The sequence below is a fragment of the Ammospiza caudacuta genome, chromosome 14 (assembly GCF_027887145.1).
Source record: "Ammospiza caudacuta isolate bAmmCau1 chromosome 14, bAmmCau1.pri, whole genome shotgun sequence".
Lineage (NCBI taxonomy): Eukaryota > Metazoa > Chordata > Aves > Passeriformes > Passerellidae > Ammospiza > Ammospiza caudacuta.
In genome coordinates this window covers 10,535,416-10,557,600 of record NC_080606.1, presented here as the reverse complement: position 1 = coordinate 10,557,600, position 22,185 = coordinate 10,535,416, and the positions used below count along the sequence as shown (strand labels likewise).

The 22,185-nt window shown below is 36.4% G+C and overlaps 1 protein-coding gene across 5 annotated transcripts in view; it reads right to left on the bottom strand.

Moving 5' to 3' along the window:
• The window catches only part of THOC2 (THO complex subunit 2), a 47,846-nt gene that overhangs the window by 7,313 nt on the left and 18,348 nt on the right, over positions 1–22,185 (bottom strand). Inside the window, exons 11-34 of one of the 5 annotated variants that reach the window (XR_009275357.1) lie at positions 21,456–21,628; positions 21,140–21,335; positions 19,923–19,964; positions 19,189–19,230; positions 18,074–18,204; positions 17,886–17,987; positions 16,590–16,674; positions 15,463–15,556; positions 14,946–15,026; positions 14,580–14,676; positions 12,752–12,869; positions 12,074–12,253; positions 11,317–11,481; positions 10,369–10,644; positions 9,790–9,931; positions 7,323–7,480; positions 6,501–6,629; positions 5,778–5,909; positions 5,510–5,694; positions 4,597–4,781; positions 4,197–4,302; positions 3,398–3,834; positions 1,654–2,534; positions 937–972 (exon numbers count right to left, since the gene is read on the bottom strand). Coding sequence is in view for 4 of the 5 variants with exons in the window: in XM_058814343.1 (XP_058670326.1) it covers positions 937–972; positions 2,476–2,534; positions 3,398–3,834; positions 4,197–4,302; positions 4,597–4,781; positions 5,510–5,694; positions 5,778–5,909; positions 6,501–6,629; positions 7,323–7,480; positions 9,790–9,931; positions 10,369–10,644; positions 11,317–11,481; positions 12,074–12,253; positions 12,752–12,869; positions 14,580–14,676; positions 14,946–15,026; positions 15,463–15,556; positions 16,590–16,674; positions 17,886–17,987; positions 18,074–18,204; positions 19,189–19,230; positions 19,923–19,964; positions 21,140–21,335; positions 21,456–21,628 (3,351 nt within the window). In the remaining variant the exon portion in view is untranslated. The remainder of the gene's footprint in view (positions 1–936; positions 973–1,653; positions 2,535–3,397; positions 3,835–4,196; positions 4,303–4,596; positions 4,782–5,509; positions 5,695–5,777; positions 5,910–6,500; positions 6,630–7,322; positions 7,481–9,789; positions 9,932–10,368; positions 10,645–11,316; positions 11,482–12,073; positions 12,254–12,751; positions 12,870–14,579; positions 14,677–14,945; positions 15,027–15,462; positions 15,557–16,589; positions 16,675–17,885; positions 17,988–18,073; positions 18,205–19,188; positions 19,231–19,922; positions 19,965–21,139; positions 21,336–21,455; positions 21,629–22,185) is intronic. The other 4 variants (XM_058814343.1, XM_058814344.1, XM_058814345.1 and 1 more) reach the window with 4 other exon arrangements.

Sequence of the window (22,185 nt, the reverse complement as noted above, 5' to 3'; positions counted from 1 at the left end):
GGTTTAGGGGAGACCTTAGCACCATGTCCCAGTCTTTAAAGGGTGGCTACCAAGGGAGATATCCTTTTAACATGGAAAAATAATGGGTAATGGATACAAGTTACTCCTGGGAAGATTCCAACTGGACACAAGAGGGAAACACTTCACACCAAGAACAATCAGCCACTGGAGTATCTCCTCAGGGAAGGGATGGATTCCCCAACACTGGACACTTGTATGATGTGGCTACACAGGGTGCTGGGCCAGCCTGCCTATACCACATTTTTGCCAAAAAGCCTGGACTAGCTGATCCTTGAAGTCTCTTCCAACCTGGGATTCTGATTCTATGAACTCTTGAGAGCATTCTTTAGTATCCCTTTCCTATGGTAATGAAACTGAAGTGAATTTACAGGAAGCAAATACACAAAGATGATAATTCAGGCTGTCTCTGATGCTTAGAAACACAATACTGTAGTACTAGAACATGAATACAGTTGTAAGGTGAAAGAGTATCAATATTCCAGAGGCATGTCAAATATTCTTTAACTAACTGCTGTTCTTTAATGGGTATATTCAAAACCCCTCAGACAATTCTAAGAACTATTTTAGCTATTCTGTTAGCTCTTCAGCCAAACAAATGGCTTAATCATAAGGACATTCCTGTGCATGCAAAAGTTTTAGAGAGGAATAGAAGAGACACTGGTAGACATCTCTTCAAAATATTGACAGAAAGGTGAATTCAGGGGATTTTTGTTATGTTGCTTCTACATTATCAATCATCTCTCTTGTACAGAGGATTTACACAGCAGGACAAAAAACTCCATCCCTCTATTACTATGCTAGTATTTACTGAAATGGAATTTGAATTTCTGATGGGAGTTTGCCACAAGAGCAAAAGATAACCTCTCTGCAACAAAACATGAAAATAAACTTGGCTGGTTTCTAAAAGATTCAAACCTTTGCTGAAGATTCCTTGAGTTCGTTGAGGTTGTCCTGTAGAAAATGAACGGAGATGACACGTGAGCTGGAATAGTTTTCAGAAACCAGAGGGACTTTGGGAAGCACGGCCGTGCCCTTGAAACAAAAAACAGCTACTCCTTCTGGAATAAATCTTATGTTAATACCATACTTTGAATAAAGCTAGAAACTGAAATACTTTTTAAAAAGAAAGTGGGGGGGGGGGAAAAGACAGTCCTTATCTATTCTCTAGACTTTGCTATTAAATAAACTACAAAATAAGTCTACATCTAATTCTTCCTAAAACAGTGAAAACACACTCTCCTGGCTAGACAAAAATACAAAGAAAAAGTAGTCAACTCTAAATTTAGCTGAACAAGAGGTGAAACAGGTTTAAAATACTTGTAAACCTGTATCTTCTCCACTTTCAGTTAAATGTGGTAGAAGTCACTCTAGAATGACCTTATGCTGCTATTTATAAAAAAATGTCATAACTGAGTAGTTATCACTGTCACCTGTTTCCTCAAAACTAGTAAAAGCTATTTGAATTCTCCAAAATTAAGTTAAATATTTCAAGTGAATCTTAGATAGAAAAATATGTACTTTGAAAAAAAAAAAGAAAAAAGAGAAGAACTTGTTCTAAAGTTGGCAAGATGGTGAAGTTTAAAGACCCACATAATCCATCACAGTGCTCTCGATGAAGTATTGGTAACTTACAGTTTTAAATGTTCAACGTACTGCAAATTCAAAGATTCCATGAACATAGATGGTTTAGAAATAATAAAATATGGAGCAAGGAATGGCTACCCTGAGTCTTCAAGTAGGCTACGCCCATGGTTTTGTGCTGCGCTTGAGTGCTTGGGGTTTCTCTTTGCTGGGTAGGAGGCTTGGTGGCCACATCTGGTTTTATCGTAACGCAGGGCTCAACACGGTGGGAACCCATTGGAAATAAACAAACCTCGAAGGGAAGGTACAACAGAAGCTGCATGCGCACTGAATATACACAACTACAGGAGAACTGATCACCAAGGAGACTTTAAAATGGAACTCCTTTCAAGACTCCTCCTTAGAAGGCACATATCGGTATGATGCTCATCAAGAAGCCTGATGAATTCAGAGGTATCGTACATCCCGTATCATCCAGGAATCTTCAGTGCTATAGATTCTTCAAAGAAGTGCAGAAAAATATGCTCCACTCTGTTGCAAAGACTCGTTTGCTTGTAGCTACCATTGCACTCCAAAAAAACTGAATGCTTAAAGCAATGAGGCACTTCTGTGTAAAAATTCTCTTGAAATTTCCAAACACTATTTTACAAAATTTGTGCTAGGTCCTTGAAGCATTATTTTGGTTAATTAAAAAATATTTTTATAGAAAAAAAGACAGTCCGCCAATAAAGAAAAGGAATGCATTTTCTAATGCAACATAAAACCTCCAGTGGTTCCAGTGTATACTTGGCACAAAACTTGAAGGAAGTCGAATACTGGCATCCCAAACTCGTGAGCCTAACATGGGTGCTGCCTTCCTCAGGCTATACTAACCTTTACTGTTGAGGAATGTGACGGAGAAGAATGTGTATCAACTTTGCGGCGTTTTTGTTCTGAGGAAAGAACAGAACAATAGCATTATTAAAATAGTTCAAAGAGTCTGAGAATCAAATAATATAACTTTCTGAAGTACCAACATAATTACAGCTAGATTTCTTACCACTATGAGAATTTTGTTTTCCTTAAGCTACTTAGAGTTAGCAACACACATTGATCATCTTTATGAAAGTTTGCAGCAGAAGCATGACATGAACAAACTGCTGCAAAATTATGCTAACTCCAAACTTCCATTTTATAGAAGTCAGCATCTGAATTTCAGGATTTCTATGAAGACCCTGAACAGGTGAACTCTATGAAAAGTATTATAGCCCTCCCTTATGGTGTTTGCCCTAAGCAGAACAAATATAAAATTCCACATCAACCTCAAATAATAACTTAAGAAGGATATAGAAAGCTTTATTGGTCCCCTCTTATATTAAGAGCGAGCAAGTCCTTTAAGGATGCAAAGGCCTATCTTTCACTTTCCTTGTTTTCTTCCAATTCAAAGGTTGTCATGAATCTCTCAAAGTACACACAAAGTTTTTCCATTACACTTTTGCAAAACTTGCATGGTCAAAGTTATACTAACATATTTCAATAGAAGAACATTTACATTTGCATTAAAAAAATGGCAAGCTTTGGGAGAACAAGCATTCACTGGAGATATGTGAAGTTCACACATTCCCATAGTTTGCCTTCTGGAGATATTCTGACCACCTCCTTTAGCTATTGACTGTATTGAAATGCCAGTGCCAAAATCTTACTTATTATGTAATGATTCTCTTCAACTTCTCTAGCATTTTTTGCCATTCAGTGATTTTCAAGTGACATATTCTATTTTCCTAGATAAGAACAGAAACTAAATATTCAAGCTTACCCCTTTCAGATTCTGATGTTTCTGATCGGGGAACAGGTGACTTCAAGGACCCAGCTACTGGCACCTTTTCTCCTCCTTTAGCATTTTCCTTGGATTTCATTTCCTTTGCTAGATCTCTTTCTCTGGATGGCTCCTTTTCTCTCTCCTTTTCTGCAGTTGACTTTGACTCAATGATGGTAACAACCGTCTTGGACTTTTCTTCTTTTGAAGCTTTTTCTTCTTTCTTCACCTTTTCCTTCTCTTTGTCAGATTTTGGCGTTTTCTCCTTGATCTCTCTTGCTTTCTCCTCTTTGTTTGCCCGTTCTTCCTTCGGTTTATCTTTCCCATCTTTCCCAAGTGCCTTCATCTCCGGAGTGGCAGCTGGAGTCTTGTCTTTCTTTTCTTTATCTTTTTCCTTCCCGCTTTTTTCTTTCTCATCTTTCTCTTTAATAATTTTGCTGCATCAAAAATAAAATGGCCAATTAGCATAGATACAAAACAGAGCTCTAGCTTTATCACAGAAGTTTTACTTCTGAATGTTTGACAGAACTTCCTGGAGCAGACACTGTAAGATGTACAGTTCTTTATCAGAACAGCAACAAGGAAATGTTCTCATTTGTCTTTTGTAGCTAAAATGAAATGTATTTATCAATAAAACTGCATATTTTGAAAGAAATAATGTCATTTTTTTAAACTTTAAAGAAATAGGAACTATTTACACAAAACCCAGAAGTAAAATGAAAAGGCAAGTCATTTCCAAGTGTATTTCTGTGGCTTGGAAGGAAGAAAATAGAGAATGTGACAGAATAGTTTTTCTCACCTATTAGATGCACTGTTTCCATTGCTTGTCGTCACCTTCGGTGTAGCGTTGACAGTTTTATTAATAACTTTCACCACACCCTGAGACTTCTCCTTTAGTTTATCTGCTTAAAAAAAGAAAGAACAGCTCTATTTCAACAAATTAATCTATAACCTACTGGTAAAAATAAAACAAGTAGCTGAGCATATTCATGTCAGGTCATGCGTAGCTAACAGCTAAAACAGGCAGCAGATCCTCTCCCCCAAAACCAAGTAAAAATAAAGAACACACACTGATACCATTTAGCATCATATTTATATTTTTTTCTTTTTAGCTTAATGAGGCAAATTTTGAGAGAAGCCTGTAATGTCAGAAAAATTCTATTAAAAAATAAATATATAATAATCATAGTTGTGTTTACCAGTCTCCTCAGTAGTGCCCTCTTCCAGTCTAACTGTATTTATTGTGAGAGACGTAGGCATCCCAGCACCACCTGGCCCATTTTGTACTGTTGCAGGTACAGCATTCCTGGCAGGTGGGTCTTTGTGGTGAAATTCATTTTCAGGTATCATGAAAGGCTTCCTACTTTTCAACTGTCCAGAATAGCTGCAAGTCGCACAGATTGTTAAATATGCACAAACACAAAGCAAAACATGGGTTGAATCTTAAATGTGGATCTAATCTAACAGTTCATCTGTTATTTATTTCACAGTTTTTCCTAACTGATACACAGTTTCTTCCCCCTATATTGATGAGCTCAAAAGAAAAAGAAAAACAAACAAACCCACTAGACACAGAAGCAGCCCTACCTCCACACCCTCTTCCTCACCACCACACACACACACCCCTGGTCAAACACACAGAACAAACTGACTGCTGACAAAACTTCAAACTGTTAAGGCAGCCTGAACTGCCCCTCAGGCACACAAGGATGATTCCACATTCACCACTGGAAGATGTAACATGTAACTAAGCATTTTAGAATCATATGCACTTTCAATATCTGAACAGTCTTGCAGCAATAGCCCTTGGCTTTCTTCCTGTTACTATCCCTCCTATCTCCTTGCTGCTGTATTATTTTTCTAAAATTAAGCTATGCTCTTGTGAGTAGAAATCTTTACTATTTTAAGGGTTTTCCTAGAGTCTTGCAAAGGAAATTAGTGATCATCCAGCACAAAATGAATGTTTTCATTCACACTGCCAGCACCGAGATGCAGATAGCGAAATCTTCTGTGATAAGGTAAAAATCAAATGTTAGGACTGTAACAGTTCCGAGTCTTTAGATGCCTTTCATGATCCACTTTTAACCACTTTCTTAAATAAGTTGTTGTTACCCCATAGCCAATGCATATAGATCAGGTCTCTTCTCTTTCTCTTCCTGACATATCTTGTGTACTCTTCTTTCCAAGGCTTGACCCAGGTTCAGCACTTTTGGATACCATGGAAGGATTTTGGTCAGCACAATCAGGATGTTTCTGATATGTGTATATTCACCTGTTTCCAGACAGTGCACAGAAGCCTAAAACAAATTAAATCTAATGAAGCTGGGGGATATTTTTAAAGCACTCAAAAAACGTAAGGTTTTTTGGCATCTCTATTTACCTTAGTTAATTTATAGTGCCATTTGTGTACCACGTGTCTAAAATTCTCATAATCCAACTGATCAGCCTTATTTCCACCGTCAAATCCAGTTGCTCGTAATATAGTTAGGAAGCCTGGATAGTTGCCACATTCCTACATGCACATCAACAAATAGGAAAAAGTTATTTTTTGGGAAACAAAGCCAGTAATTCTAAACCCTAAACTCTAAAGAACAAGACACAATCACACTTTAAAAGACTCTTTTTTTTTTTTTTAAGTTAATTTATGTTGAAATTTTAGTTGTGGGTGAGAGAAAAGATTATTCATAATTTCACTAGCTGGTGCAAGGAGTATTAGGAGAGTTTCCATATGCTCCCTAAATTATCTTCAACGTAAGCTATGTGAAAATCACAAATGGAAAGGGTTTTTCAAGCAAATTATATTATTAATATTATAGTTAAATGGTATTTATATCATATATATGAATATATATTATAATATAATAGAAAAATACATTACTAATATAATTTAATTATATTTTTAACACCATACAAAATTACTTCTACCAAAACTACATGAATTATAGTAAAATACAAGTCAATTTTATGATTATACCATCAGAAAAATCCAATCATGCTGTTTTTAAATCTAAGAGTTACACTAAATCCATTTTTACTGGGCTGAACTACACAAATTGTTAGTACATACTCTAATGAGCAAACTCATTTTATTCAATTCCTATACCTTTTCATATATGACTCTGTCACTGTGCCACCTGGTCACAGTCTCCAGCATACAGCACAAAAACCTGCCATATCTACTGGCTTCATTTTCTGTGCAACTTGCAACTGTATATATAATATCAGAGAAAACCTGTGAACAGAGCAAAAAAACATTACTATGACATTACTGAATTACAAAAGCAAAAAACCCAACAAAAATTATAATTTTTTCTCATCTACACCACCATTAAGCTTGTATTTAGAAACAACAGAGACTGCTTATAAAACACTGTTTCCCAAGTGCTGGTCCCACACTTAGCCCAGAATCCAAGCATACAGCTGCTGCTGCCACACTGATAGTTCGAGTGTCTTTGCTGCCATAAGTGTTTTTATTTTCAAATTAATAATGATTTGAGCTGGTAGAAGTAAACATCCAGTCAACCTGATGGAAAAAAGTGTTTGTTTTTTTTTCTTGGCCCACACAGGTCCATCAGATAGGGCTACTTGAGTAGAAATGCCCTTTTGGACACATGAAATCAGAGCAGGTGCAGCGACACAAACAAGCCCACTGTCTGTAGCACCATTTCCAGGGTCAGAGGGGTCCCAAGATGTTGCTGGTAGGGGACAAGCAGCAGAAAATTGGTTCCACAGAAGGGAACACACAGCTAAAATGAATAAACCACTGAAGCTTTAGGAAAGCTTTAATCAGAAGATGTGAAGTACAAAAGTGAACCTCTGATTGTCACAGGACCTTGTTTACCTATTTTGGGAGGCAGGGGAGACTCTAATTTGGGATGTTTGCAGTGGTAATGATGAAATTACACACACAATTGTAGCTACTTACTCGGTCATAGCAGAGAAGTGTGGAGAAATTGGGTGTTTTCTGCTGATGCACCAGTTCAACAAAGTGAGCACAGTAAACTGCATCAATTGCCGAGAAAATGCAGCGAGGAAATATACACAACTGTAAAAATTTGGTGATAGTCTCATTTTTGGTAGATTCTTCAAAAAACAAAAGTTGAAAAGGGAAAAAAGGAAAGAAAAATAAAGCCAATTAATGTTTATCATTCAACTACTCTCTTCCCAAGTTCAGTATGACAGATCCATACTCTGGTGTTTGATTTCAGACACATCCTTGGCATTGATCAGAAAAAGTCAATAGAAGTGCAACTGTTTGAGGGTGGGGATAGAACAGCAGGGTGGATGTGCCAATTTCTTATTGGCAAAATTCTTCTTTCACACAATGGGGCTAAAAACAGGTTATAGGAAAGCTTTAGTAAACTTCACCTGCTCAAATTGTGCATAGCAGCAAAGCAAACACCACCTGCTATTTCCCTAGAACACCTTCTTTCATCTTTCTACATGGGGCTGACTTTTAGTTTGGCCTCCTTCTAAACTGAAGAACATGGTGCCTCTATAGAATCCATTAACAATCATTTTTCCAATTAATCAAACACATAGAAGAATTTAAAGAATAGCCTTCAATAAACCACCACCCCAATACACACACATTTTGTGAAAGTTTCATTCTACCACAGAGTAAAAGACTGCACTGTATCAAGTTCAAGAGGCACCCATTTCTGTTTGACCAACCACAGGTTGGCAAACTCAAAGCATAACACATACCCAAACTGGTCCCATGGCAACAAGGAGCATAAAAACAAGCTGAGAGGAATGTACAGTGTGAAGGCAAGGTCAGAGGGAAGTACAGAACTAAAGACTGCAAGTGAATGCCTTCAAAGGAAGAACAGTCATGATCCTCACAAGGGCCACTGGTGCTTTTGCACAGGCCCCAAGCTGTAATACCCAGGGCTTTATTGCTTCAATTTTGCAATGCTCGAGGAATAAAGCTTGCTCAAGAAAGGACTGTTAAAACTTGATGTTGAGTTTAACTTTAGTATCTACCCCTCAAAGATTATAACAAACATTTGATGCCTAAAAAAAAGAAAAAAATCTATCAAGGGAATCATAGTTCATAGGACAATCAAGTGTGTGTTGCTTCAGAAGTGTACAAAGCAAGTCAACAGCCAGTTGAAGAGGTACTCTCCAACTGCTAAAGCTACCAGGTTACCCTGCCAAAAATTAACCTGTTCTCAAAGGTACATTCTTTCGAAAGTCTGTGGACAGGAGGCCAGTCTTAAATAAATTAAATGTCAATAATTTAAAAAATAATAATAACCCCACTACTAGAGTGGATGTGCTTTTCTAGTTCCTCATGTAGTGCAATTACAGATTATTTATTTTAACGGGCAAACTGCTGAAATAGTAAGCTTGCCTCTGGATTCAATGCTGGGAAACCCCTCAGCTGAAGCCCAAGCACAAGAGCCAACAATAAGCTATTCCCAGTACCCCACAAAGAGTTACATGTGTACCTATGTAAATTACTTTCTACACACTTTTTTAGGTGCTTCTTTAAGTAGACAAATTTACCAAGTCACCTTTAGACCAAGTTTTAATCAGGCAGTAACTTTTCATTCAGTAATTTCTTGTAGTTCATTTGCTACAGTACATTAAATACTTAGAGGGAACAGTGTTTCTTCATGAAACCAGTTGGATGGATCTTACATGAGTTGGACAACAAAACTCTTTTCCACTGGATTATGCTAGGCTTCTTGGGACAGACGAACTACTACTTCCAGTTACAAACTCAAAGTTCATCCAGAGAAGAAAACTGACCAGAGAAAAACATTTCAGATTAACCATACCAGCAGAGTTCACAAGCAACATGAAACATTACAGATGTTTTGTAGGAGAAAAAACTTGATTCTGCTTGCTGCATATGTGCTCTATGAAACATGTGCATGCTGTTTCACTGCATGGGGCTGTTAGGCTGGCACAACACTTATCTTGTCACTGGAACAGAGTTCATGCCACCACCCAAACCCTGGCATGTTGCTCCTAATCACAGGACTCAAAATAAGTTAACTCAAACGAACCATTGAGACTTGACATGCCTATTTTTTGTCCTGTAGCAAATATATTAATTTAGCAGCATTCTAACTGCAGTTAGCAAGTACAAGCCAGCTTGCAATTACAAGTTTCCAATGAATTAGTCAATCTCTAACTTATTTTCTAAATTAGGGCAAAATTTAAAAGGTCTTGACATCACAAGAAACAAAAAACTTCTCCATGAAAACCAATCAGTCAGCATTTGCAAAGACACATTACATTCTAACTAAAATTTTACTTTGCTGTAACAGACCTCAACGTACAAAAAATAAAATTTTCAAATAAACCTTAAGAGTATTATGCAAGGAAGAAGTTCTGACAACTACAAAAACATCCACATCATTTTCCTTAGAGACACTTACTTGCCAGAAGCCAGTTATCTTTCTCTAGTTTCAGTCTCTGTAGAACCCTCTGCACATGCTCCAACTGCTTCTTCTCCTCTTCAAGGAGCTTGTCCTGCAGAGCTGTGCAACGTTCTTTTTCTTTTTTCTTTTTATTTGGAGGCTATAAAATGTCAGCATAACTCATTTAGTATTATACCTAAACTTGCTATAGATAAGAGCAATGAGTTCCTGGTAATACTAAAGAATACTTCAAAAACTTTTCAGTCAAAAATGTTCTGCTCTAATAATCAACTGATTTTATGAACATTGGCTATAGTTATCAGTGAACAGACAAACCATGGATACAGGTGTCTGAAAAAGATACTGCTTTCTGAAACTGATTTTCCAGTAATTTTCACTTAGTGGAGTCACTAGTACTTTAAACATGGGAGTTATGAAGCAAAGTCAATCCCAATTATGTTAATGTGCCAAATCAGAATGGATGAACCAGGTGACAAAATTTCCCAGATCTAAACAAGCTTAACATAATACTTCATGAAAAGAAACTCTTTCAAGGCTAGAAAGTTTAAATTGGACCACAAAATTATATCAACATACCATTTCCTGATTGTCATCTATGGCTTTCATCTGGACTTTAAGTTTATTGACTTCTCTGTCATAGCTGCTGTGTGGCACAGCAAGGTCATACATTGTTAAAGACCAGAATGTAGCATAAAACTGAGGGCTGATGTCATCCCAGACTTTAGGGAGGTGCAGAGAAATCACAGCTTCATGAACAGGAGCCATCACCAACTCACAAGATGTAATGTATTTGTGCACTTTGTGCTGCTGTTTATTTCCCTTCTCAGCTTTTTTTAGTTCATCATACTTTGACTGTGGATAAAAAAATAAATTAAAACTGTAATCTATATATACAAAAATTAAACTTAATAATATCATTTAACTTTTCTCTAAAACTTTTCTATACAACATTTACTTGTGAAATGTCAGTGCATAAAACACTGAAGAACCTCATACAGAACTTTAAGTCTTCATCCTCACTGGATGGATTTATCTTTCTTCACTGATGCTGCTACCTCTTGTTATAGTAACACATTATGCTACACCAAGTAAAAACTGCTCTCCTTATTGAACTTTTTAGATGCAGGAACAAATTCATTTCTGACACTTCCTCAGGCAGCACACTATTTGGCAGCTGCAACACTTTCCTCCACAGCAAAAATCCATCTAAAACACCTGCAGCATAACTTACACCTTTGAGGGAACAGGGAGGGAGAGAATTCCTACTGATAACCCAAGACATCCAAAGAAGTGAGTTCATCAGCTATGACTCCTTTCAGTTGTGTGAAAGTTGACATATGGGCCACATTTCCTAAGAAGACTAAGGACAACCTGTTCCAGCCCACAGCTTCTATTTCTAACTCTACTAAAAAAAACTTTGCAAGTTTTATTTAGCCAACAAACTTTATCTGGAACCTGCCACCTGTACTGGTAACAGGTAGCAAAGCAGCACTAGAAGCAGACAAATGGAAGAGTTGTACTCACTGAAATGTGGTGTGCATACATGGGTCTTGAGAGGAAAAATGCAGCATCATGGGGTGTGTGAAACTCATTACAGAGAACATCAATAGAAGGCACTCGCTTAATGTAATCCTCTGTGCTTAGATTGGATGCTAAAAACCCACCAAACTGTACCAGGGTATCATGGCACTACAAAGTAAAAAATACAAAAAGTTAGCAAACATTATTATTTTGTTCAACAATTAAGTTAGGGAGAGCTTCAAAGTCTGCCTTTTTTCCCTTTTTGTTTCTTGTTAAAATTGCTAACACCAAACAGTAGAGCAAAAAATTTCTCATTGGTGAAGAACAATAAAATAAAAAAACTCCACCTAGAAAAGCCAGCAGAACTCAAGAGCATTCTATTCTACCAGAATGGAATGCAATTAGTTCCTATTGCCTAAGGCAGCAACAGAATTATCTTTAAAAAAAAAGGAAGTTTCACTACCAAAGTAAGATTAGAAAAACACAATGGACACTTAAAAAATAAGAATTTAACTTTTTATGACAAAGGATGCTTTGCTCTTTTACTGAGAAGTCACTTGTAAATATAATACACTTTTAATACACCTATATATTTTAATAGAGCAATTCTGCAATTAGTTTTAAAAATCCTATGTACTTGTATTGTACTAGATTCTCATATATAATGTTGTTACTTATGTGCTGAATCCTCACATATTGTGCTGATACAGTAGAAGTTAACAGAAAGAAGGGGATCTCATAAATAGATGTTTTCACTTGCCTGATCATACAGTTTTCCCACCAGCTTCAGATGTTTTTCCCCTCCTTCTTGAAAGACAACACCATTTCTCTGCTGAGCCATAAGCAGGCACAGTGGGAGGGCAAGATCATGGTCCAATAATGCATCTTTTAATCTCTGAGATGATTTCTTTGTATTCCTGATTTGGCCAAAGTATCCACCCTGCAGAGGACAGAAAAAGTTACCCAAGCTGGAAATCAGTGCATCAGGAATGGAATTGTGTGAGCTGACTGCAGAAATACTGATGAATTAACAGCAATGGTTTCCTGTGCAGCAGTAAAACTCCCTGGGTCCTGTACTGCAATGTATGTATAGAAGAATCAGCAACAAACCAGTCTTGCCTGCTTTAATCACTTTTTGCTGCTCCCCCTGAGCAAGGCTGAGCCAGCAGGACTGCAGCACATCCAAGCTCAGTGGCTGCTGGAATTCACAGATCTGCCATGTAACACTCTCCTGAATATGAGACGCTGTGATGCACAAGAACTGAAGTTCACATCTACACTGCCTTGGCTGCCTGTCTCAAGGCCTCTAAACTCAAAAGGGGGCAGCTCTGATAAAGCACACACCTTTCTCAGCTGTGCTGCCAGAGTTCTTGAACCAGAGTCTTTAGAACCACCAAAAAAAAAGCAATAATTATTATTAAATTTAACACAAACACACCTCAGCTTTCAGCTGCTCTCCACCAGTCATGGCTTCCAACTGCTCCATGGTCATTTCTTCAGTAATTTCTATCCCTGCCATTTTCTGCACCACCTCTTTTAAAATAAGCAAATCAAAGCTGCAAAGAAAACAGGAAAGCGGAGTAAAAACAAGACAATTTGTTTAACAACCAGGAGCTATGACATTCAATATATATTACAAAGCAGCACCACAATGCATGTTAAACAACATTTTCATTCTATTTTCAAGAAGAAACTGGTATGCCAAGCACAAGGATTTCTTAATTGCAAGTAAAAAGCTAGTACTTAAAAGCAATGCAGTCATTCAACAGTTGGATTTGAAGACAGTAGGGAATGTGGTGCTATTAAGTATCAGCAGATTAATCAAAGTCTATTGCCCCTTTTTGTTGCTTTCCACGTCTCAAACTGTATCTACATAGTTATTTCATGAGTATTTTATATTTTGTGAAGGGTTTCTAGAATAGTACACAGCCTTAGAAATGCACTGGCAAAGTTAGTCTGGAGAGGTTACTTGGAAACATGGAAAACATCCTATTTATACTTGAAACACAGAATATATAAAACACTCCAATAATCACCCTGCCCAGAGACAAGGTTTCACTTCCTGCTCTGAACTCCATAAGGACAATGACTTTTACTCAACAGAAGTATAGTTAATTGTATCCCAATCACACAAAGCAGCAATGTTTTCCAGTTAACTTCAGAAATTTGTGTGACTAACTTAAAAAATCATTTACCCATGCCTTCCAAAACAAAGATTCATCTTTAAATAATTCATATGGCTTATATTTTTGTTTGCTGTTCCAACCATAAGTATGTTTCTGTGTAGGAACTGTGCAATATCAGCATAAGCTCCAATACCTGAATATTGCAGTCCTATGAAACTGGCCATACCAGTAAATCCATTTCATTTTATGATCCCAAGTACTACACTGACTTTTTTTCCCCAAAATACTTACAGTTGTGATTTTGAGGAAAGACAATAAACATTACTTACCCTTCCTCTGTAGCTCAATGTGATTGCCATCATCAGAACAAAATGTAGGGACAGAGGAGCATGTGAGACTGAATGTCTACATTGCAGGGAAGGGGAAAAAAACTACATTTCTCAAAATAACTACCCTAAAATAACATGCTGTGTTATCACCATTGGTAAGGTGCCTTTCAGTAACCATATGGGGATTCCTAATAGAAAAAGGCTGATACTCACCTATGTGATAAAATTAAAATCAAAAAAGTAAATGAAACAATAATACTAATGGATGACAATGGAAAAACAAGAGGAAAAGTCTAATTGGAAACCTTGTTTTGAGTTATGATTGACACTGTCACATGAAGAAGCAATTCAATTACCACTAAATAAACTGGATAAAGTATTTAAATAATATTAAAATGTTAAGAGCCATCCCTGCAGAGAAGACATTATGAGAAAAGAAAAACAAACTATAACAGTCACACTGCTTTATATAACGGACACTTATTTTTTAAATAATGTACAGTAATGTATATGATGAAATAACACACTGGAAGGTTTTTTCCCCTATCTGGTTAGGTGCTAATAAAACTTTTAAAATAAGTTAAAAATGAAAAATCACTGCTTCAAGAATGTCACAGCTATACAATTAGAGGAAAAGTAATGTACTAAAGAGTGTATCATTCTTTCTTTCTGCTATTTAACCTTCCCAGTGCTCTGAATGGAGTTTGTCACTACTAGAGCAACAACTACACTGAGTGCCTGTGTATCAGCAAACACCTAAATAACACTTCATAGAAACTGAGTTTATAAGGATCCATTGTGCAATACTTGCCTTTTGCCAGCTTTCAGCTGGTTGGCTACATACTGCAGGAGGCCTGCCAGTTCAATTGGGTATTTTCGGAAAACGGCACCACAAAAACTTGCCAGACCTGAGGCAAAGAGAAACAGCTATGACTGCACCTGCTTATTAAACAAACATTAACCAACTGCATATGGCATCTTAGCAATACGTGCATTTCTGGAACACAAAAGGGAAAAAAATTCCTATTGATTAAACTTGACAGCTCTCCATTTTGCTTAAAATATTAGCCAGTAAGTGCAAGCGAAATATTGATCATAATGATCAATGGTTGAATAGATCATGGGGGAGGTGAAATATTTTAAACATTATTGTAATAAATAAAACAAAAATACTAACTCTGCAGCCAGCTTGAGATTGTAGTGTCATCATGCTTCATTCTCTCCTTCTCAGGGTTTGCCAATGCTTCAATGATACAATCTTTAGTGGAGTTAAAGAGAATATTCTTCCTTAACTTACAAACACAAAAGTTACAGGGACTTGGTTTTCTGGCTTTTGTAATATATGAATACAATATATAAGTACAGCAATCATTAACATAACTATGGTTTGAAAAAATAAAACCATGAAATAGTAACCTAAAAGTAGAATTTACCTCACTATTTACAAGATCACTATGTCTTCAAGATTGAAAGTAGGAAAAACAAAGAAGAATTTTCATAATGTGAAAGAATAATAGAGAGAGTTCCATAATCCACTACAAGTGCAAAGGTATTTGTAAACTTCACTGAAATTTCCAGCAAAAAGCAGCAAGAAGAGAAAATAGAGGCAATATTTACTCACAGATAACATATTCAATCTGGCTACAACTGCAGCTTTATCAATAAGTGATGCAGTAATTTAAATCAAAGGATACATGCCAAGACATCATAGTTCAGGGAAGTGAGGTATTTCAGCGAATCAACAACCGGAGTTATCAAGTTATCATATTTTTGTATTTGTGATAAAATCTGCAAGTTACAACAGACATTGAACTGAACAGGGACAGTATTCCTTATCTTTCACACAATAAAAGCAATTAACAATACTTGTCTATAAAACCTACAGAAAACATGCTTAAAATTAATTTTTTCAAAGGTCCTAAACAACTGTCAAAGTAAATAGGCAAGCTCATTAACCTAGCTAGTACCTTAAGGATACCAGTGAAACATGTCTCTAACATGTAAAAACAATTCCTTATCATTTCTCTTTCCAATTATCAGCAAATAAAATAACAAAAACATTTTTTCCTAATATTCCTTAAGAATGCTAAACCTTAGCAGCAAGATTTCCTGCTGCTACATACAGTAATAAAAGACTATTAAAAAAAAACCCCAACACCATGAAGCTAGGTCATGAAAGACTACAAGTAAACTGCATCAATCAAGTTCTAGGATGTTCTCCTTGGTATATGACACAGATGTGTGTACACTGCAGCAGTAATTTCTTCAAGTACAATCTAAAAACAGGTTAATCCATACTCTTAGGTCACATTTGTGAATAAGGTGGAGGCCCATCAACACATTTCTACACCTCTCCAGCACTCTGTAGCACTAAGCAATCTTAAAAATCCTTCCCAACTTCATAAGTGTATTTCAGACTTTAAGTTTTATTTCAGGCTTTACTTCAGGCTTTAAGTTTTCCTCTAAATGGAAGAATCTGATCTTTCTCCACCCCACTCACAGACAGCTGTCAGAGCAACTTAACCTGATTTTGCATTCTGCATAATGTGATCAGCAATCCCTGTACCTGAGAACCACCTCTGCTATCTCAAATTAATTTTTTTCTGCAGTTGGTTATTCAAGAAATGTTTCCACATTTAATATGTCACTAAGTATTACTAAGTCATATTTAGTATGTTACTATGTGCACTATTAAAAACTACTAAGTTTTAAAATTTGCATCAAAAGTAAAAAATAATGAAATTAGAACTGCAGGCCCCTTTCTGAGCTTCAATTATCTGTTGACAAGATGAAATAGCATTAAATACATGTAGCTACGTACATAATCAAATAAAATTGTAGGATTGCTGTGGCTGAGCTTCCCAATTTGTCTTCCAGAGGGTTTCACATTTTCCTTAGTTAAACGCCTGTAAAAGAGGACATAGTTTATTACAAAAGATAAGCTAGAAAAATATTAAAACAACAGGTCAGTTTCAGTGAAGAAACATCTTTGTAAGTCTCAGAAACTAAATTCTTGCTAGCAAATGTGTTTTCAAGACACCTCAGAATAGAAATGCTAATCTGTTGAGAACTGGAAATAGAGACATCCTCCAAGATGCAGACAGTACAACCAGTCCAGCTGTCCCTCTGTTACTATGGACCATATTCTAGCTTCAACTTCCAACATTTTGCTTTCCAAAGTTGTCAGTGAAACCTGTAGCATATACACCAAACTACCATGTGATGCTGTTAGTTGTTCCTGGAAATTTAACTTAGCCACAGATCATTTTTTGTTGCATTCAGTACATTGAAAAACAATATTTATTTATATGTGTTACAGCTCCACAGCATTTCCTACTGAAGATCTGAGCTCAACCTGAAAGCTGAAGTTGACAGTAAATTACACAGACAGCTGTTGACCTTCAACAGCTGACAGCACTGTGGTTCACCTGCACAACTGAAATCCATTGTACAGAGAAGGGGGGAAAGTTTATGGTGTATGCAGCAAGTCAGTAGGGAATCAAAACAGCTGTTCCCAGCTTTCACAGCTCTGAGTGCAGAGACTTTTATCCAGAAACAATTACTGTCTTGCCTATATGGAAGGCTTCTGATTATCCACATTTTAACACTACACCATCTGCTTTTGGCAAATGGAGAACCTAATTCACTTGACAACGACATCAAATGTGAGGTAAATCTGGAATTGCTGTGAGCCCACTTGAGGGTGAGAATAAATCATTCTGTTCACCTCACTGCCATACATTCAAATTTACAGAGAACATGACAATTCTTGAGACTCTGGAGGAGAGTCTCCACACCTAGAGGAAATATGTAGTACTTGTACATTTCATAAGCAAAGCAATTGATCAAAAACTTTACCCATGGAAAAGGTTTTAAGTCATTTAATGGGACATTTTTCAGAGATTATATACCCTTATTGGCGACAAATTTGTCTGTACTCTTGCTTATTTGATGGTTTTTAACCACAATACATTAAATGCTTGATGAACAAGAACTATTTGGGAAATTACTAAGTCATTAGACAGAGAATGTATTTGTCAAGCCTTTTTTTCTCCAGCTGGTGATATGCAATAGACTGTACTACAGTTTATAATTATTTATGGAATTGACTACTTACTTCATGATGTATTTGGCTCTATCTATGGTTTGGGCTTTAACTTTCACAAGCAGTGGGTGACTGTTGTACGTTTCATTCTTCCACTGCCCATAGAGGCGGTACCTGGAAATGTTTCACAGGACAAGGAATTTCAGAACGGACAACTCAGCAGCACATTCCAAAGGATGGAAACAAATCATTCCACTCACCGGTACTGGTATGGAAAGGTTTTGAACATTCCCCATAATTCCTCAGACATGCATGCATTGCAGTCCATCAAGGAAAGAGATGGAAGCAAGACTTGATCAGTAATGCTCAACAAACAGCTGAACAGTGTTTCCTGGGATAAAAACAAAAGGAAGTATCAGGACGTGCCTCAAAAGCAGTGTTATACATGCAGTGTGCAGATGCACAAATGGAAAATTTGATAAAAAAAAAAATACACTACAAGATTAAGATTTCCAGAACAAAAATCTAAATAGTATCTAGCAATAACTCCCATCATAAATCATTCAGTAAATAATTTACTGTCAATATTTTATCTGCCTATATAAGATACTAGAACAAAGCTGCTGAAATCATCAGCAGGTTGCATTCATTTTCGAATCAAATGTACCATTAAAAAAAAGATATTGTATGGACTTGCATGAAGTGCAACGCAGGAAAAAATTCATTTTGGCAACAGCTTTCAATGTATTGAGGTATTCTCCACCTTCACTTCAATTTTCAAAATTTCAGATAAAAGCCCAAAGGCGTTATACATGTTCACAAGACATATTTCCAATTTCCATTTTTTCAGTATCCTACCACCCTCAACCTTTATTAAACAGTCCTCTTTTCTGCTGAGCTATTTTAGAATAACTATAGCAGCAGTGAAAAACAACCAAAACAAAACACAAAACCCAGAAGGGATTTTCTTTGCAATGATTTGGGAAATCAGGATAAGTGAGAAAGAGGAACAAGTAACAATGAAAACTGCAGAAACTTCATACTGAAAACCAACTTACTGATTAAAAAAACCCAAATTCTTGTTTTTGCAAGTTGGATTTCTACTGAACACCTACAATTTCATTGTGAACAATCTTGATAATAAATTCAAAAATTCTGAAGTAAATAAATTAAGCAATTAAAGAAAAAAATCATTGTACCAATAAAGTCCTCTCTTACTTCCAATTTGTCTTCTCTATGCTTTTCCCCACCACAAAGTGTATTTATAGAATAAATAGCTGGAGGATTTCCAGCTGATTCCAAGTAAATAAGAAGTAAAATGCACATTTGGTCACCGCTACAATCTTGCATAAAAACACCTTCCTCCAAAACTCACCATTTTCTCTTTATCTTCCTGTTTGCTTCCATCTGACTGAAACTATAACAAAGACAACCATGTTAATTGTAGCAGAGTTAATGTAACAGAGTTTCAGAAAAGAGCTATCTCAGCAAAAGCATAAACCTGAAGAGCCAAGCATCTCTTAAATGTTTAAACTGCCATATCTGCCAGCATTAAAGTATTTTTAAATAGAAATTCAAATGCACGGATGAAACACTTTCCTTACTTATAGAGGGGCTTTGTACAATTTTGTCCAAAAAGAAATAACAGCTAGAGCTACAAGGAAACTTGCTATTACATGTGAAACTTGCTATTACATGTGAAATTTCTTACTGGAGACGAAAAAAATTGCCTAAGCATTCACCTTCTACCTAAAAAAATCTGAGGATTTCCAATGCAGTTACCAACAGCCATAGATTATCTCCCCATCTTCCTCTCTAACACCCTCTTAAGCCTTTGTTATTAAATTACTTTTTCCCTCTGCTTGCTCCACTCACCATGAAAAGCATATTAAGCTATCACACCAGTAAGTGCACAATTATTTTAAAGGTACACTTTAGCATGAAAGCTGCAGTGCAGTGTTAGTAGTCTAACTTTTTAACTACTATATGGGTTAACTTAGAGTCAAATTACCTTCAGTTACAAGTATTTCTACTGTGTGTTAAATGTAATTTCACAACTAGAACATGCTGATGGCAACAATGCATTAAAAATAACTTTCCCTATGTTACCTTAACCACTCTGTCACTGACGAATTTCTTCACAGTTCCAACCTAGAGCAAATAGCTAAAATGTTGCTCATTCTTGTCAGAAATACATTAAATTGTCATAAGAATATTTACAGTAAACCTGCACAAGAGATTCCTATAACCATGTAATCTGCATTCCAGTGTACATATCCTCAGAATCAGGGCTTTCTCACAAACCTTCAATATTTCAATTACAAAGTAGTCATAACGGTCTGCTGACAGCAATAAAATGCATTAGTACCTTAAAATTATAATTTCCCACTTAGCTATTTTGCACTGACAGCGCAGTTATCACTGAGGTGATATCAGTCTTCTCACTGGCCAGCAAGAAATGAGCATGCTACGAAATCAGAGTATTTACTACTGGGAAATCTTACCATTCTGGATGGGAGGATGCCAAGAAATTATACAGAAATATGGAAGCAGGGAAATAGTTGAAGGTTCTCTGATTTTATTACAAAGACTGCATGGGAACCAAAGTTATTGTAGGTCTCTAACCCTATCACAGCATCTTGGAACTTAACAAGAATAAATTCTCTAGACAAAATCTGCTATTTTGAACAAAATAGACACACATGGTCAAAAGACAGTAACCCATCTCAAGAGACCAGTTAATTTCTGAAGTTGGCAACTTGAAATGATTTCCACATCAAACTCATCCTTAGTAGCATCTAAAGATTTGTCACTGACACAAGATCAATACCAGCAGCATTTTAACTAGGCAGAACAGGGGGAAAAAAAAGTAAAAGGATGCGACATCCCCTGTTTCCCAAGTAACCTAACAGCTGGAACAGAAAGCTGAAATTACTTGTACTGCGCATGTATTAGGTTATCGATCCTTGCTGATTACATTGTTGCTCTAATAATGTAGAACAACTTCCAGACATCAGTACCATATGTCTGTTGGGTTTTTTAATTATACACACACAGATAATACTTTAAAATATTAATACCATAATAGGAAATTAGATATCACTAAATATCAGTGGTTACAAATCTAAAGTGCCTTAAGTTGCTCATAAAGATGTTTATAGATCATACAATTGATCAAAAATTAAAGCAAGATTCTCCAAGTTTGTCCTTAGTCAAGACCTTCTGTTTTAGCATTTGAATATCACACAATTGGCAAGACAAGCATTTTTTGACATCAGAGTAATTGGTACTTTTCATGTTTTGACCAGCTGTTGAGTCATACCAACCTCTTTCATAAATGCTTTTCCAAGGCGCACTACTTTTGCGAATAAAATGGGATCGTGGGACAGATGAGGACCAAGGTAACAAAGCATGTTGAACACTTCCTTTCTCAATTCCTCAAAGCTCTCTGCTTGTTTTGGTGCTCTCTTGTTTGGCAAAGAGGAAATTGGTGACCCTTTAGCTCCTTTAGGTACACCAACTCTGAAAAATAAAATGTGCAGCATTTCACATGAAATAGAAAACTTTAGAAATGTATTTATAATTAGACTGTAAAGAAATGGTTTTCCCCTGTGCAGCAGCAGCATTGTGGCTGTCCCCTACCTGCGGTACAGAGGCTCAATGGTGACGTGGACGAGCTGGCAAAGCGCGATGGCGATCGGCTTGTGCGAAGTGGAGTAAAATGGAGGCATCTGGTCCATAATGCTTTGGGCATGGTGCCAATCACCAATTTTTAATAAGGCTTCCAATAAGCCAAGTTTTTGATTATCAGGAGGCTGCAAGATAAAGAAAAAGTGTGTTCATAAAGTCTCCTTAATACTTCTCCTTAAGCAGCTGCAATCCACAGCTACAGAAAAAAGCCTTGTATATCAACCGTGTAATAAAAACATATGCAAAATAAAATTTAGCTAGACATTTAGACAGTAAGAAAACCTCAAAAGAAGTTATAAACCAATCCATGTAGAATTTAACATCTAGATCAAAGAAGTTAAAAATAAAACAGAAATTCATAAAGTTGTCTGATGTATGTCTGATCACGTATTTTTTTCAAATTGTCACAATCTACTGCAGCTTATTTCCTTACAAGACATTTTAAGAACAATGCAAGCACTTGAGAATCCTTTATGCTGTGTGTTTTTCTGAGTTTATAAGCACAAACTTCTCTTGCAAAAGCAGATTAGAATAAAAAAAAAAGCTAAGCCACACTCAAACCCTTTCTCCATCCTAGTGTGCCTGTACAATAAGTTTCACATTAGCACCTATTCTAGGAGACTCTTGAGTACAAGTCCACACAAAGTTTTGCCAAAATTTCCTTTGCAATACAGGCATAAGA